The sequence below is a fragment of the Rhinoderma darwinii genome, chromosome 3 (genome assembly GCF_050947455.1).
Source record: "Rhinoderma darwinii isolate aRhiDar2 chromosome 3, aRhiDar2.hap1, whole genome shotgun sequence".
Classification (NCBI taxonomy): Eukaryota; Metazoa; Chordata; class Amphibia; order Anura; family Rhinodermatidae; genus Rhinoderma; species Rhinoderma darwinii.
In genome coordinates, this window is record NC_134689.1 from 157,509,119 (window position 1) to 157,526,689 (window position 17,571).

The window sequence follows — 17,571 nt, forward strand, 5'->3', positions numbered from 1 at the left end:
GACCTGAAATGAACAGGATCTATGTGTAGTTTATAGTAGAATGAACACATATTCCATAGAAACAGATGCGTAACTATTTTCCTGTGCTTTATAGACCTGGAATGAACAGGATATATATGTAGTTTATAAGGGAATGAACACATATTCCATAGAAGCAGATGAGTAATTATTTTCCTGTGCTTTATAGACCTGGAATGAACAGGATATTTGTGCAGTTTATAGTAGAATGAACACATATTCCATAGAAACAGATGCGTAACTATTTTCCTGTGCTTTATAGACCTGGAATGAACAGGATATATATGTAGTTTATAAGGGAATGAACACATATTCCATAGAAGCAGATGAGTAATTATTTTCCTGTGCTTTATAGACCTGGAATGAACAGGATATTTGTGCAGTTTATAGTAGAATGAACACATATTCCATAGAAACAGATGCAGAATTATTTTCCTGTGCTTTATAGACCTGGAATGAACAGGATATATATGTAGTTTATAAGGGAATGAACACATATTCCATAGAAGCAGATGAGTAATTATTTTCCTGTGCTTGATAGACCTGGGATCAATAGGATCTACGGGTAGTTTAATTACGCATCTGTTTCTATGGAATATTCATTCCCTTATAACCTACACATATATCCTGTTCATTCCAGGGCTATAAAGCACAGGCAAATAATTACTCATCTGCTTCTATGGAATATGTGTTCATTCCCTTATAAACTACATATATATCCTGTTCATTCCAGGTCTATAAAGCACAGGAAAATAGTTACACATCTGTTTCTATGGAATTTGTGTTTATTTTCTCATTAACTAAAAAGAAAATCTCTTCATTCCATGTTTTCGAAACATAAAAAACTCAATATCTTTTTTTATATTTTCGCCCATTACTAATATTTTTCATTCTTTTTAGTATCTCCCACAAAACCAATTAAACATGGCGCAGGTCTTTCATAAACATGCAAACATCTTTCATAAATACGGCGCAGGTCACTTTTAATTGATAAATTTGTACTAGGTGCTCTGCAGGTGATTCCCCCCCAAAAAATCTATGTAGATGTCTTCAGAGCTGGACAGGTGACAAAGTAGTAACCATGAGGTAAGGATGGATTTTCAGGACATCGTGTCGGTAATCCTATTGAATAACATTATGGTCAGCCTGTTCCTAGCATGAAATGGCTGATAACAAGGAACAGTAGACTGTGCAGTCAGTGGATGTAGCTGACTCTGTGACTTGCATGTCATCACTATCATGCCCATTATCCGTACTATGTGCCCGCACAGGGCAGAGCAGGGAGGCGGGAAAGGTGGATATTCCGTGCAGTCACACCGGGCACACGGCGGCAGCGTGACATGGAGGGTGTTCTCTCGCTTGGGACATGTGGCTGTTAGGCTCCCGGCCAGCTGCCGCCATTGGCTCGGAGAGAGTCGGGGAACTCCCTCTCTGTCGGGGTGGGCAGCTGTAGACTGGAGCAGCCTGATTTACACGCTGTGAGGGAGAAGTAGAGGCGGCATGTCCCTGAGTGTGAGCAGAGTTCCTCCTCATCCCCTGCTGTTTGTGCCGGGAGCCGCGCTCTGCTGAGGAGGACACACGTCCGGGCACCATGGCGAAGTTCAGGGTGGCTTATGAGTACTCCGAAGCCGAGGACAAGAGCATCCGCCTGGGCTTATTCCTCATCGTCTCCGGGGTGGTATCTCTCTTCATCCTGGGATTCTGCTGGCTGAACCCGGCGCTGCAGGACCTCCAGGGCAAGACTGCCAACTGCACCGTGCTGTCCGTGCAGCAGATCGGGGAGACGTTCGAGTGCACGTTCACCTGCGGGAGTGACTGTAAGGGAACCTCGCTGTACCCCTGCCTGCAGATCTACGTCAACAACTCCGAGTCTAACTCCAGGGCTCTGCTCCATGAGGACGAACAGCAGCTCATCAGCAACCCCAAGGTACCGCCGTCCATAGGCTGCCGCCGAGATGTCATGTATTGTAATAGCGTGTATACGAGCAGTGATGGATAATGTCCGTGCCCCACCTGCCACTGGGTATGTCCTACATCCATAATGCCCCTGTATGTTGTGCCATATCCCTTCTATAAGCCCTATGCGTCCAATATCCCTCCTTCTGACTATATATACACACCTAATTCCACTCTGTCTTCTATTCTCTATCCATCTTCAATATATATATATATATATATATATATATATATATATATAAAATGCAACTCCTAGATGTCTTCTATTTTCTATCCCCTATATCCCTCCTGACTATATGTACCCCTAATGTCTCTCTGTCTTTTATTCTCGATATTACTCAAATCCCTCCTCCTTGATATATTTATTGATTGAATGATATATATTTAATGCAACTATAGGTGTCTTCTTTTCTCTCTACTGTATATGTCTAATATCTCTCCTGTTCACTCTCTCTACCCCTAATGCCATTCTGTCTATATTTCCCATATCCCTCCTACGATTGCTTTATAGCCTTAATTCTATTTGATGTCTGCTATTCTGTCTATATGTCCTTTACCATTGACTTCTATTCCCTCTATATGTCCCATTCCCCTCTAACTCACTCTGTATACCCCTAAGTCCACTCTGTCCTCCCTTCTGTCTGTGTCCCATACTCCTCCTGCTCACTCTTAATATCCTTAATGACAATTTATGTTCTTCTTTTCTCTCTATGTCCCATATCCCTCCTACTCACCCTATATATCCCTAATACCACGCTAGATTACTTATATTCTGTATATATTTCTCCTTTTTACTCTATTTATCTCTGCCACTCAATATGCCTGATATTCTGTATCTTCCATATCCCTCCTTCTCCCTCTTTATTCTCTTATCCACAATTCCTATCATATAGTTTACATATTACCTCTATAAGCCCAATATGTCCCATCTTCATCTTTTCACTCTATATTTCCAATGTCCCTCCTGCTTCCCCCAATAGTTCCATGTTTCACCTGTACATTCTATATGTCCTATGTTCCCCCTTATCTTCTATAGGCTCCATGGTTATTCCGCTTGCACTAAATGTTCTATGTTTCCCCTTACCTTCTATATGCTCCATGGTTATCCTGCTTGCACTATATGTCCTATGTTTCCCCTTACCTTCTATAGGCTCCATGGTTATCCTGCTTGCACTATATGTCCTATGTTTCCCCTTACCTTCTATAGGCTCCATGGTTATCCTGCTTGCACTATATGTCCTATGTTTCCCCTTACCTTCTATAGGCTCCATGGTTATCCTGCTTGCACTATATGTCCTATGTTTCCCCTTACCTTTTATAGGCTCCATGGTTATCCTGCTTGCACTATATTTCCTATGTTTACCCTTACCTTCTATAGGCTCCATGGTTATCCTGCTTGCACTATATGTCCTATGTTTCCCCTTACATTCTATAGGCTCCATGGTTATCCTGCTTGCACTATATGTCCTATGTTTCCCCTTACCTTCTATATGCTTTATTGTGTATCGTAGAATTACATTGAGCACCCGCCCTAAAAGGGGCAACTGTCCTCTAGCCCATGTACTTTCTCACAATTCCCTATACCAGTTATTATATGTCCATGCCCCTTGTCCTCTCTATATGTCCCATATTACCTCTTTAAATTGCAGGGCTGGACAAATCTCAGGAGCCAGGCAGCCTATGTGGGTAGAAAATTTCTGCTGGCCCCTAATATTTTCGGCTGTTTTTGATTTATTTCTTTGAAAGTTCTCTCTTTACAAAAATATACCTGTAGTCCGTCTCCTAAACTCTTAAGCTGCCCATACACTTACAATAGCTGTTGGTCGTACGCTTGTTCAGCCGACAGCTATATCTGCAGACACCCCCCCCCCCCCCCCCATACACATGCATGCTTGGGAGACCATACATGTGTCTTCAGTGGGGATATGGGGCATAAGCCACCGCCAGACTCTTCTAGAATCCCTTAATTCCCGCATGGACAAAGGATCTGGCATGATGAAATCCAACATGCCCAATCCTGCTTTCTCCTGACATCTGCCATCTATTTATTTTCTGTTCTCTTATGTTCAGAAATATTTATTCAAAATGGTGCTCTACTTCATCTTTATTAACAGCAATTTTTATATGTCATGCCAACAACTCCATAATCCGCAACTTGCTACATTATGGCAACGTACGGCTCGCTCCATAATGTGAGTGTCTGAAGAGTGACTATTTAGTGCGCCATATTTATTAATCATATCACACCAATTTCTTTATTTCTGTAGCTAGGAAAGGGGCATGGTTAACCGGAATTATGTCTATGACCGTGATCTTCCATTTCTTTGCATTGTAAATGACAGAATAGAGCTGTGAGTTGTTTCACACAAGAGACCATGTACTAACATGTACCATAGACGCTAAGTATATGTAACATTGTGAGGAATATGGCGCGCGGAATGACCGCAATGCCCCATGTGCATGTAAGTGACAATACTGATAGATCAAGACAATATCCCACATAAAACATACCCAACGGTGCAGTTACTACTTTATTCCTGGTAGATGGGGAAACTATGGCTATGTTGTTCTGTAGCATTGCAGTGTTCTGACTGGACTGGATAGCATTGTATTACTGGCACTATACCCAACATGATGAGGTTAAGTAACATGTAAATAATATATTTGTTTTTTGCTGTGCGGCAGAGTATATGGTGCAGTCTCATTCTACCTCCCCATTAGCAATTCCGTAGATTTCCAATATTCCATTTTATTTACATTGTAAAGTCACAGGGCAGGCTGGCCCGAGTTAATTTATAATTGTGTATATAGTGACTTATGTGTCATTATGGTGATGGTGCATGGGCAGTAAGGGTTAATCATGTTTAGTTTACTTTGTACACTATAGACTAATCGGGGTTGATGAAGGAGTTAATACAATTGTTACCATTGTGACATAAGCTTTGTTGCCTAGGGGATGAGATTTGCTCGTAGTATCTGAACAAGGGAGTGTAATATGTATTTACAGATCTCAGCGGAAGAGTTTTGTGCTGCAGGAAGATCTAACGGGCTGCTATACGGTACACTGGAGTCACTCCTGATTCACACCACATTACGCTTATGAGTTGTGTCACCGGCTGAGATAACTTTGTCTTTATAGGTCAATGTTTATGTATAATATTATTTGTATGTTCACATCTGCACTGAGGAATTCTGGTTTTCTGTTCCGCCATGTAACAAAGTTTTTATGGCATTTTTTTTAATTTTTATTTACTTTGTGCGTGCTTTTTATTGGGCGTTTTTGAAGTCCTGTAGAAAAGCCTCCCAGAGCATGCTGCGTTTTTGAAAAAAAACACCACTGACCATAAAAAGCAACAAAAACACTACAAACCAAAGCACACTTGTATGTAGTGCACGTTATATTTCACAATCGAGTTTATAGTAGTTGTCCAGGCCGGGGGCGGTTTTTCATACTGATGACCTATCCACAGGATAGGTCATCAGTATATGATTTTATACCTAAATGAAGAACACCACAGACAAAACTCCCCAAGTTCTTTATTGTAGTCATGTATTTGACCTAATGCATAGTATCTATAGGGACTTGATCATGGTAATAACGATGGAACCCGCTGATTGATAGCAAAACCTAAAGATTGGAGTCTGACACACCAAAGTAGAATTAAAACAATGTAACTTTATTAAATCAATATAAAATAAAACACATAAAAGCAGAGATGATTTCCACAGTGCGGAAAGACAACCAGATTAAATAGACACAGTAGCTATAACCATATAGGTAATAAGTGACACAATGTAATTCCAAACAAGATGATATTACAGCACATAGCAATTGTATAGTATATATGTTTTAATAATATATGAAACTTCAAGAGAACCTGCTCAGCAATAAATAAATGGGTAATGTATCAGTACCCATAAATGGCAACAGGTAGAAAAAACACTGATAATGTAGTGAAAGATGTATATAGCAATATGTAACCAAGTAAAAACATTAAATGGTACACCCAGGATGGTACCTGTATTAGCAACCAAGAAATGTATCTATAAGTTTACCAGAGGTGGAATAAACTATACCCTGAAGGAAAATCGTATGCTGAAAAGGGACTCTTACCCATCATGACAGTCACCGTCTCTGGTGTCAAACCCCGACGCGCGTTTCGGCCCGGAAGCCTTCGTCTGGGGGTGGTGTCAGGACCAAAAATACAGTCCCTTTAAAGCATCCCTGAGCCAATCACAGATGACAATAATAGAGTCCAGCAGATGTTAAATATGTACTAATGACCGTGGCGACGCCGTCCCATGAAAACACTTCCGGTGCACTGAAACCGGAAGCACTAGATGCCGGAATCACGTGTCCAGTGCTCCAGTCCCAGACAGGAGGTGAAACCATGGCAACGGAGGCCGCGCATGTGCACACATCAATAGGTATCAGACGTAGTACAAGCAGGATGCTACGTTGGATCATGAATAGGTACAGAACGGAGATCAAAATCAGTGCAAAGGATGTACATCTGAAGACAACCGGAATGGCGATCATTATAATCTTAAATAACAATAATAAACTGTTTAATTAATAAATACAGGATGACAAACGAAAAATGAATAAATAATAATAAAAAAATAATAAAAACAAAAAAGGTGTTACAATAAATAAACTGTAAATATGAAACATGTTTGTTCATCATGTGTTAAAGACCTTAATGATAGAAAGTAAAACAAGGGGGAGGAGACCTCCAGCTCACCAGCTCGCCGCCTGACAGTCCTGCTTCGCCCGGATCTCCGCAACGGTCCACGGTAGGCAATAGTACAAAAGGACGGATTAGATCCAGCGCTGCAATGGTGTGGTTTAAAGAGGAACGTATTCCCAATTTTATTGGTATCCAAAAAACTTGTTTAAAATTCGGTAACAGGCTTGGCATCAAGGCAGTATTTGGTAGGTGTAATGGGCCTACGCGTTTCGAGCACAGCAAGTGCTCTTAATCATGACATTCATTCACTGTGAATGAATGCCATGATTAAGAGCACTTGCTGTGCTCGAAACGCGTAGGCCCATTACACCTACCAAATACTGCCTTGATGCCAAGCCTGTTACCGAATTTTAAACAAGTTTTTTGGATACCAATAAAATTGGGAATACGTTCCTTTTTAAACCACACCATTGCAGCGCTGGATCTAATCCTTCCTTTTGTATTAAAGACCTTAACCCTTAATCAGTATATGATTGTTGGGGGTCTGGAACCTGGACCCCACACCGATCCACTGCCTGCGACACCAGAAGTTATGCAGTGGTCGTGCAGGAAGCAGATGACTCCGGTCACAGTATAGCAGCCGTGCTGAATTACTGCAGCTCTTCTCCTCATGGGTGCTATACTGTGACACATCTGCTTCTGCACCGACCACTGCATAACTTTTGTTGCTGGTCAGCTGACCGGTGTGGGGTCGGGGTGTCCGACCCCCAACGATCATATACTGATTACCTATCCTGTGGATTGGTCATCAGTATGAAAAACTGCCTCTGGCCTGGACAACCCTTTTAATGTAACATGAAGCGACATAAAAACGCCATGAAAAATTCGCACAAACGCAGCAAATTGCTGTGTGTGAATCCAGCCTAAGCAAAGTCATATGGCAGCCATTGTATAGATTTGGTGAACAATCCGTTTTTAAAGAGAATCTGACACTAACAAGGCTATTAAATAACGGTATCTTCAATTCCGCTACTCCGCAGTGCTGAAGATAAGTTCTCCACTATTGCTAATGAGCATTTGCCACAATTTTCCTTTCCTCTAGTGATCCCTTTTGGCAAGTGAATAGCCCCAAAAAAAAGTTTGACGTTTTTTCTGGGGTCCCTCAACGTGTCATGTGATTATTATTCCTGTTGCTGCTGACTGGCTGAGAGGGATTAGTGCTGCAACCATCCACTTCTGGTAATTAGCAAAACCAACATGCCACAAGCTGGCAAATTTAGTAGGTGCAGTTAGGGTCTATTCACACGTTGCAATTGAGCTGCGATTAGAACAGCATAAAAAAAATAAATCAGAAAACCGCGTGCATTTTTAACGTGATTTGGTGCTGTTTTTCCTGCAACTGCATAAAAAGACGCATCAAATTGCTGTGAATGCGGTTTTGGATGAGTTTTTTTTTTATTTATTTAATGTAGGTCTAAGGCTTCATTTACACGAGCGTAATATACGCGCGTGCTTTTCACGCGTGTCGTACGCACCTATATTACTCTATGGGGCAGTGCAGACGATGCGTGAATTTTGCGCAGCGCGAGTGCGTTGCGTAAAACTCACGACATGTTCTAAAATTCTGAGTTTTTCCCGCATCACGCACCCATTGAAGTCAATGGGTGCGTGAAAACCACGAAGGTCGCACGGAAGCACTTCCGTGCGAACTGCGTGATTCGCGCAAGAGCTGTCAAACTGAATGTAAACAGAAAAGCACCACGTGCTTTTCTGTTTACAAACATCCGAACGGAGTGTCTTACACATGAGCGAACCGACCTTTACCGGGTTCGGCCGAACTCGTTTTGACCGAACCCGGCAGGAGACAGTCACTGTGCAGGGTGCTGAAAGAGTTAAACTGTTTCAGCACCCTGGACAGTGACTTCCGATCCCAATATACGTGAACGTGTAAAAAAAAAAAAAAAGTTCTGACTTACCGATAACTCCCGGCTTCTTCCTCCAGTCTGACCTCCCGGGATGACAATTCAGCCCAAGTGACAGCTGCAGCCAAGCACAGGCTGCAGCGGTCACATGGACTGCCGCGTCATCCAGGGAGGTGGGGCCAGATGTCAAGAGAGGCGCGTCACCAAGGACGCGTCACCAAGGCAACGGCCGGGAAGTTCTCGGTAAGTACGAACCTTTTTTTTTCAACAGGTTACTCGATATGGTGATCGGAATGCACTGTCGAGGGTGCTGAAAGAGTTACTGCCGATCAGTTAACTCTTTTAGCACCATGGACAGTGACTGACGTCGACTAGCCTCATCTCTATGATGGCGGCTGCGCGAAAATCACGCAGCCGCGCATCATACACGGATGACACACGGAGCTGTCATGTGCCTTTTGCGATCGCAAAACGCTGCGTTTTTTGCGCGCGCAAAACGCACACGCTCGTGTAAATGAGGCCTAAAGCTGTATAGGGGAGCATGTCCTAATTTGAAGGGGTCTGTTGGCAACCTATTCCCAACTCTAAATAATACCTTCAGGAACCATTCTAGAAGTCATCATGTACTTTGACATACAGTAGAAAACACTGTACTTTATAACTAAATTCCATTTTTCTTCGATGGTTGCCAGGGGCATGTGAGAAATAAGATAGTCATGGCCCAACAAGTTTTAATTAAAGCAGAAAATGTTATCACAAAATAGAACCACCACCAAGAGACGCACACAGACAGTGCCATCCGCTTTGTAATTCCACAATATAGATTGCGCGTTGTGAGCTCTGCACAGGGTTTGTTATGCTGCATCTTCTGGTTGCTGCAATATGAAACTTCTCTTAGCACATAAGCAAGTGCAGGGGCTGATGGATGTCAGGGTCTCCTACAGACAAGAACTAGTGCTATGTGATGGGACCTAGATAATATAAACCTGTAGAACTAGATCGGTCCATACACCTATAGTAGACATTGAATGTTGTATACGCATTCTGCAGCTTGTCGGCTTTTCCACAGAAGCTTTTATATACTGTAGCGATGGCTTTATATGCTGTATCAAGTGTATAATTATGTCTATGTCCTTGGAATTAGATCTGTACTAAGGATTGTGGGGCTGTTGACAGCCCCAGTTGGGTTTGTATGTCACTTAAAGGGGGTTGGCAGAGATTAGAAAAAAGTTTTTTTTGTTTTTTTTCTTGAAATAGTGCCACTCTTGTATGTGGGCTACGTCTGGTATTGCAGCTCAGCCCCATTCAAGTAAATGAAACTGACGTGCAATACCAAACACAGGTTATGGACATGAGTGGGGCTGTTTCTGGAGATAAAAAAAAAAAAGTTTTTTTTTTTTTCTAAACACAATATTTTTTTTTTATTGTATTCTTATTTTTTGATTATTAGTATTATTCTTCTATACATATTGAAAGAGAATCTCCTACGTTATCCGTTTAGAATTTCAATGATTACATGAAAAGAAAACCATTTGTAATTTTCCACTTAAAATAATCAAATCCTTTGCTACCAAACTGCGAAGAGATGTTTATAGACATCATTGTGTCTGTACATTGACATAGAAACTTTGCCTGCTCTGGAAGTGCTTCCATTATAATTGGATGGCATGCTTTATTGTGTGATAGTGACCATCACTACGTCATTGAAATGGTACTTGTAGGTCGCAGATGTCTGTGCAGCAATTACTCGGCGGCTGCGGTCACATATAAAACGGCATTTATTTTTTTCAGGTCTTCTGACGCTATACAGCAATCTAAGGCCTGATTTACACGAGCGTGTGCGTTTTGCGCACGCAAAAAAACGCGGTGTTTTGCCTGCGCAAAATGCACTTAACAGCTGCGAGTGTCATCAGTGTATGATGCGCGGATGCAAGATTTTCTCGCAGCCGCCATCATTTTGACACTCCGTTTGGATGTTTGTAAACTCAAAAGCACGTGGTGCTTTTATGTTTACAATCAGAGAATGACAGCTGTTGCGCGAACCACGCAGTTCGCACGGAAGTGCTTCCGTGCGACCTGCGTGGTTTTCACGCACCCATTGACTTCAATGGGTGCGTGATGCGCAAAAAAACGCAGAAATATAGAACATGTCGTGAGTTTTACGCAGCGGACTCACGTTGCGCAAAACTCACGGACTGTCTGCACTGCCCCATAGCCTAATATAGGTGCGTACGACACGCGTGAAAAGCACGCGCGTATATTGCGCTCGTGTAAATGATTCCTATGGTATAGATATCAGCAGCATACCGAAGTTCCCCACAGTGGGTGGTGCATTTAGCAAAAATACTCCCAGGTCCGGGGGATTTGCTTATCCAAAGTTAAAGAGACAAACGCAGCACTCCAATTGTAGAAAAAACAGTGTACTTCTTTATTTACCAAGCATGAACATGCAACGTTTCAACCGTAAAGGTATATTCACCCGGCCTGTTTTTCGGGCTGTAAATGCCCCGAAAAACGGCTAAAAATACGGAGGCTGAACGCCTCCAAACATCTGCCCACTGATTTCAATGGAAAAAAACTGCGTTTTGTTCCGACGGTGCAATCTTAATACGCGGCCGTTTGAAAAAAATGGCACGTAAAAATGTGCATGTCTCATTTAGAGCCGTTTTTCATTGTCAGAAAAAAACAGCTCTAAAAACGTCCGCAAAATAACGCTTGATGCTTAAAAAACGGCTGAAAATCAGAGGCTGTTTTCCCTTTAAAAACAGCTCCGTATTTTATGGCTGTTTTTTTTTTTTTTTGCGTGTGAACGTAGCCTAATAGGGGTTTCTCACGCTTTTTTTTTTCAATAGGGAGACTCAAAAATGCTGCTTCTAGACTCGCGTCGGCTGATCTCCAAACGAATAAAGGGGTGGAGCAATTTGAAATTCAACATGGCCAACCCTACTCAACTCTGTGGGCAAATGTCGGGACGCCACCAGACACATTAGATGGTCGCCAACCCTGCCAAAATCTGCGGGTTTTGCCAACATACATCTAATATGTATGGCTGCAATCCAACAGTCCATGTGATTACATCATACAGGAAGCTTTTGGTGACTGTATTATCCCTGTTTACTCAAAGAGAAAGCATCACTGAAGCCTGATTCACACTGTAGATCTGGTATTTTGTGATAGAAGGAAAAACAACATGAAACTGACACACAGAATTTCCTAATAGAGAACATAAAACAATGTTTTCGGTGGAGTTTCCCTTTAAAGCCCCAAGAACTAGATTTCTCTTTATGGCCTCACAACTAGATTTTTCTTAATGACCTCACTACTAGACATATTAAATTATACAGAAAAATGAGTAATAGAAAGGTTGTGCTACCAGTATTTACCAATATTGCGACTTTTCTTTGTCAGAAAACTGGCATGGAGTATTTAAGAGTCTGCCTATTTTATATGAACAATATACCCTCTGTGGGGTTATATATGTTTTTTTTATTTTAATTTTATTTCTGCTTTTGAGGTTTAGTGTATTTTTAAAGTACAGTGTGTGTGTGTGTGTGTGTGTGTGTGTGTGTATGTATATATATATATATATATATATAATTAGTGCATGGTCACATTTGGTAAAGGTAGAGCAAGACAATGTGAATTGATAACTGCTCACCTATTGGAGTTGTGCTGCAACAAGCACAACAATGGTACAGATGTATAGGATGAAGCTGCAACTGGGTTAGAAGAACCGGCCACCTGAATAGGGGAACCGCTGTGTGTGTGTGTGTGTGTGTGTATATGTATATGTGTGTGTATATATATATATATATATATACCACCTTTGCAATCTACCTATTGATTTGTCCATGTGGCCTATATTATGTGGGTGAGACCACTACGGAAGTAACGCTTAGAATGAGGAACCACAAATCTAGTATTAACACCAAGAGACGAGATCTACCAGTCTCTAGACATTTTGTAGACTATAGACATAATGTATCCCAAATGCGTTTTAAAATGATTGATTCAGTACCCCTAAACAGACGAGGAGGTGATAGAGAGCTGGCCCTCAAACGTAAAGAACTTGAGTGGATTTTTACTCTTGAAACCATGTCCCCAAAGGGACTTAATGTAGAATATACATATTTCCCACATATTTGAAAGCTCATGTTTATATGACATGATCTATTATGAGTCCGATATATCTATATACGATCCATTCTTTTGAGTGTAGGTGGGATTTTTTTTACATTGTTTTTAAATTTATATAACTACAGGTGTGTTTTTATGTATGCTCATTTTTGAATATTTTCTCACTTTAAATAAAACATTTTCTATTCACAGATACCAACTTATATGAAGGGATGTACATCATGGGAGCAGAGGTCACGTTTCCTCATCAATTTTTGTTCCAAGGATTATATACAGATTTTCTCTGATGTATATCAGAAACTTTCCATGTGTATTATATGCTCTCTGTGGTAATCATGTGGAATAAATTATAATCAATATATGAAATAAATCATTACTTTTCTATTTATGTCTATAATGTGGTCCTTAATTCAAAAAAGACATGAGTGGGTGGTTGAGACTATGTTGTCTCTGTGAGATACGGCCGCCTATTCATAGATATAGCCGTTCTCCCCATTTATGTTGTGATCCGTGGCCATTTCCTCTAGACTATATAAATGAATCTTTTTTTATTATAGACATTTAAATATATCTCCCATATATATAATATGGGCTATCTATCTATATATAAAAAAAACTATAGATTGTTGGTTATATACTCTTGAGTTTGTTTCCATATTGATGTAAACATACGTCGAGACAGAATTCACTGTCTGCGCATGCGCGGCTATACTGCGTTTCAGATATGCATTCCACGTGACGCATTTCCGGCAGTTCGCCATTTTGCGCATGCGCATTATCGACTGCGGGACGCCATGGTTTATTCCATGCATCACCGAGAGCTGACACTGTAAGTTTTATGATATAATATTACTTTTTTTCCACTACAATTTCGTTGGAACATTCCCTCTGCTCCGCCCCCTTCATTATGAGCTGGTGCTTTTGATTAGGGTAATTATAACATTACCTTATTTTCCCTGTATTATTTTTCATATATTATGAGATGTTGTTTCTTAAACACATTTATTGGACACACATATTGGTATATGTCTACTTGTGTATAACTATATGTTGTATATTAATGGATTTTTTTACGTATATATTATTAATTGCACTGTTGAATGTATATCCTGTGTATCCCTATTTATATGTGGCACTATGCACTGTTGTAATTAGCTTGAGAAAGGTTCAGGTGTGAACCGAAACGTCGCTCATTCTTTCCACCTGGTGGTGAATAAACCAACATCTCCCCAACACTGAAGTCCTGGTGCCGTTACTCGCTCTTTATTCCTGTTATATATATATATATATATATATATATATATATATATATATATCTCTCTCTCTCTCTCTATAAGAGTTTGACACATATAGTTGGGTTTATATGACCTAGAGACAGGTAATTTTTTACTTACATCTGTGTTAAAATAGTTTCATAATATGATGGTACTATATAGTTTTTCAGGGTGTGATATGTATGGACGTGGGGCAAGATTTTGTTCCAATTGTCAAAACCATTTACTCAGTGATCTACTGTGTTAATATTAAAAAGGCCTTTTTGCAGTCACGGCTCATCAGAATAAGCCCCTGCTGGGAGGAGCAGGTTCTCGGAAGTCTGACAGCTGGGCTCCTGCTTTAACGGCTGGGATCGGAGTTACCTGGCCTTTAAACCCCTTGCATGCCACAGTCAATAGCGACAATGGCGTCAGTCGTTTACAGAGGAAGGGGGCTTCTTCCTCCCTCTGTCAATGCGAACCTGGGTCTCTGATGGTTTGCCATTGAAGCTGAGGGCCTAACAAAACCTCCCAGGCCTGCCGTGACTGTATGCCGATTAGTGTAAAACTCTGGCGCAGACTGGCAGGCAACAATGCCTTGCTATACTTCCTACCAAAGCACTAAAGATCACATAGTAAAGTCCCCTGTGAAATGAAGTGAAAAATAAATAAAAGTACAGGTATAAGGCATCGCCACAATCCGAACGGCCTGAACAATAAAGTTAATACAATATAGAGGCCACATAGTAAACGGTGTAAAATAACATGCAAAAAGCGGAATAGCTTTTTTTTTTTTCCAGATACGCCCACCCAAATAATAAAAGTTAATCAATTCGGCCTCATGCACACGACAGTAATAGTTTTTACTGTCCGTAAATACGGATTCGACTGCTACGGATACACATCTGTAGCTGTCCGCAATTGCGGAAGCGCCCACAGACTTCCATAGGAGAGTACGTGCCGCAATTGCGGACAAGAGAAGGATGTGTTCTATATTTTGCGGATCATTAAATATACGTATGGGTGTTCGTGGCCAATAGAAAGGAATGGGTCCGCAATTTCTTCTATAATTACAGATGAAAATCAGTCATGTGCATGGGGCCTATGTTCCATCTACCCCAAAATAGTACCAATAATAACGACCTCTGGTCTCGTAGAAAACACGCCCTCATATGGCTACATCGATGGAAAAATAAAAGTTATGGCTCTTGGAATGTGGCGATGCAAAAATCCAATTATTTTTGTTTAAAGTTAGGCCTGATTCACACAGGCCTATTTAATTCAATGGGGCTATTCAGACATGCATTGTTTTTCACGCAACGGGCACAAACTTACTGCAGGTCCTATTTTTGTGCTTTTTTGGCACCACCCAGCCCATTGAAGTCAATGGGTGCGTAAAAACAACGGACTGCACATGGACATCATCCGTGTGCTGTCCGTAATTCACACACCAGTTGCTAAAGAATTGATGGGGGGGGGGGGAAACACCTTCAGATCTTTTACGTCTGAAAAAAAAAAAAAAAAGACGCAGACGCGCACCATACATGGATGCCATACGGAACTGCAATGCAAGAAAAACTCAGCGCTTTTTGCAGACGCAAAATGGAGATGCTAGTGTGAATCTAGCCTTAGTCTGTCACCAGTCTTTTCACCCCCACACTATTTACACTGCTGGTCTGGGATTGTTAAAAGCATTGCCCACATACCTTTTTATTACATGTCTTGGTTCTTTCAAAACTACAAAAATAAACTTTAATGCCTTCACGGGTCGTATGCTAATTAGGCACAAAGATATCAGAAAGTGTCCTGGACTTTTCCTTCTAACGCCTTCCCTCAGCCAAGCTTCTGCATCAGATGCTTCGTCCAAATCCTGCACCTGCGCTGTGTAATCCGGATCTGGCGTATGCACTATGGCTTTCCCTGCTATGGGCATCTGCTTCACAGACGTCCTGCACATACGCCGATCTCTGTTCTGCGTCCACCACTCTCTTTGCAGTATCTAACGCAGCAGCTTGGTTGAGCGAAGAGGGGAGGAAACGCCTAACCAGCGGCGTAAGCAGCTTAGGGGCGAAAAAAACTGGTGACTGATCCCACATTAAAAGTTGTTGTGATTTATTTATTTATTGAGCAAAAGTAGTAAAACATAACAACTATTCATATTTGGTATCGCAATAATTGTTTGGGCCCATAGAATAAAGGTAACACGTTGTTTATGCTGCACGAGGAACAGTGTAAATTTAAAACGTAAAAAAATGGCGGAATTGCTGGTTCTTTTTTCCCCCATTACCCTCAAAAAAGTTAAGTTATTCTATAAAAAAAAACTTTTAAATAAAACTTATCCTGCAAAAAACAAACACTCATACAGTTATGTTGAAGAAAAATGAAAAAAGTATGGGTCTTTGAATGCGATGATGAAAAGATGGACAAAATTTCTGGTGTCATGTTGGGACATAATAGGCCAGTCATTAAAAGGTTAAAGCCTTCACCAGTAATTGCGGTATAGCTCCCTGCGGGCTCAGTTTATGGCATTGTCAATAAGCCGTGCTGGCTGTACACTTTAGCAAAACCTGGTACAAATACACATTTTTTTGGGGAGACGTTTGAACAAGAACATTGATTCTGCAAAAAAGCCAAAAACAAAACAAATTCCAGGACTAAAAAGTTGTTTTAGTTATTAATTACAAGTAGCTGACTCTCCTACTGTAGGTGGATTAGAAGCACTTTATTAAAAATGTACCAATCTATAATGAATTGTGCAGAGTAAGGGGAGTTGCCTGAGGAATATAGCGTCGGCAAGAAAACCTCATATACATTAACCTGATGACAAATTGAGGAAATGATTAAGGTAAAATTCGGACTTTAAATGACCCGATTGTTGGTTTATGGAAATTCCCCATAACTGGCAGTAGTCTTAGTGCAAGCTATGAGTGAATTTTCGATTGTAAATACAGGACGTCAACAAGGTACCACAGAAAGAACCTAGTCAGGTATTTAAATGAGAAAAATGCAGAAAATAATCGCCTTGAAATGAAATTTCAGTTACACTCCCAACAGTGCCGCTGTGGATGCAGTAAAGTGAAATAGTTCCATGTCGCTCATAGGGTGGTTTGAACATGGGAGATGGTGGCCATTCAAAAGGTTTCCTGTATTGGAACTTGCAGACATTTGGCATTTTAATGGTAACTTTGTTGATATCCTCTGCAGAAATGTTACCGCATTCATCTTCCACAAGTTGGATTTGCTTCTTGGACACTCTTTTTTTTTTTTTCTTGCCATATGGTCAAACTGCTTTTTCAAAACCTCCAGTAGAGTTGAGATCTGGTGATTGTGCTGGCCTATACATTACGACTGAATAAATTTGGAGCAGTGCTTTGGGTCAAAGAAATTGGTTCTTAACAAGCCCATTCCAGAGTCTATGGCGTTGTGTTGCAAAATGGAGTGATGGCTGTCCTTGTATAAGATTCATTTTACCAGCACCAATGCATCCCCAGACCATCACATTTCCTCCCACCATTCTTTACAAATGGTGTGAAGCAGTCCTCCTGCATCTTTTCATGAAGTCTGAGCCACACAAATTTTCTTCTCTGATCAAAA

At 40.9% G+C, this 17,571-nt stretch overlaps 1 protein-coding gene across 2 annotated transcripts in view; it reads left to right on the forward strand.

The window, feature by feature from the left end:
* The first annotated feature begins 1,289 nt into the window (after positions 1-1,289).
* Positions 1,290-17,571, forward strand: part of KCNMB4 (potassium calcium-activated channel subfamily M regulatory beta subunit 4) — a 98,605-nt gene continuing 82,323 nt past the window's right edge. Inside the window, exon 1 of one of the 2 annotated variants that reach the window (XM_075856951.1) lies at positions 1,290-1,945. In XM_075856951.1, the coding sequence (XP_075713066.1) occupies positions 1,610-1,945 (336 nt within the window). In that variant the 5' untranslated portion in view covers positions 1,290-1,609. The remainder of the gene's footprint in view (positions 1,946-17,571) is intronic. The other variant, XM_075856950.1, reaches the window with a different exon arrangement.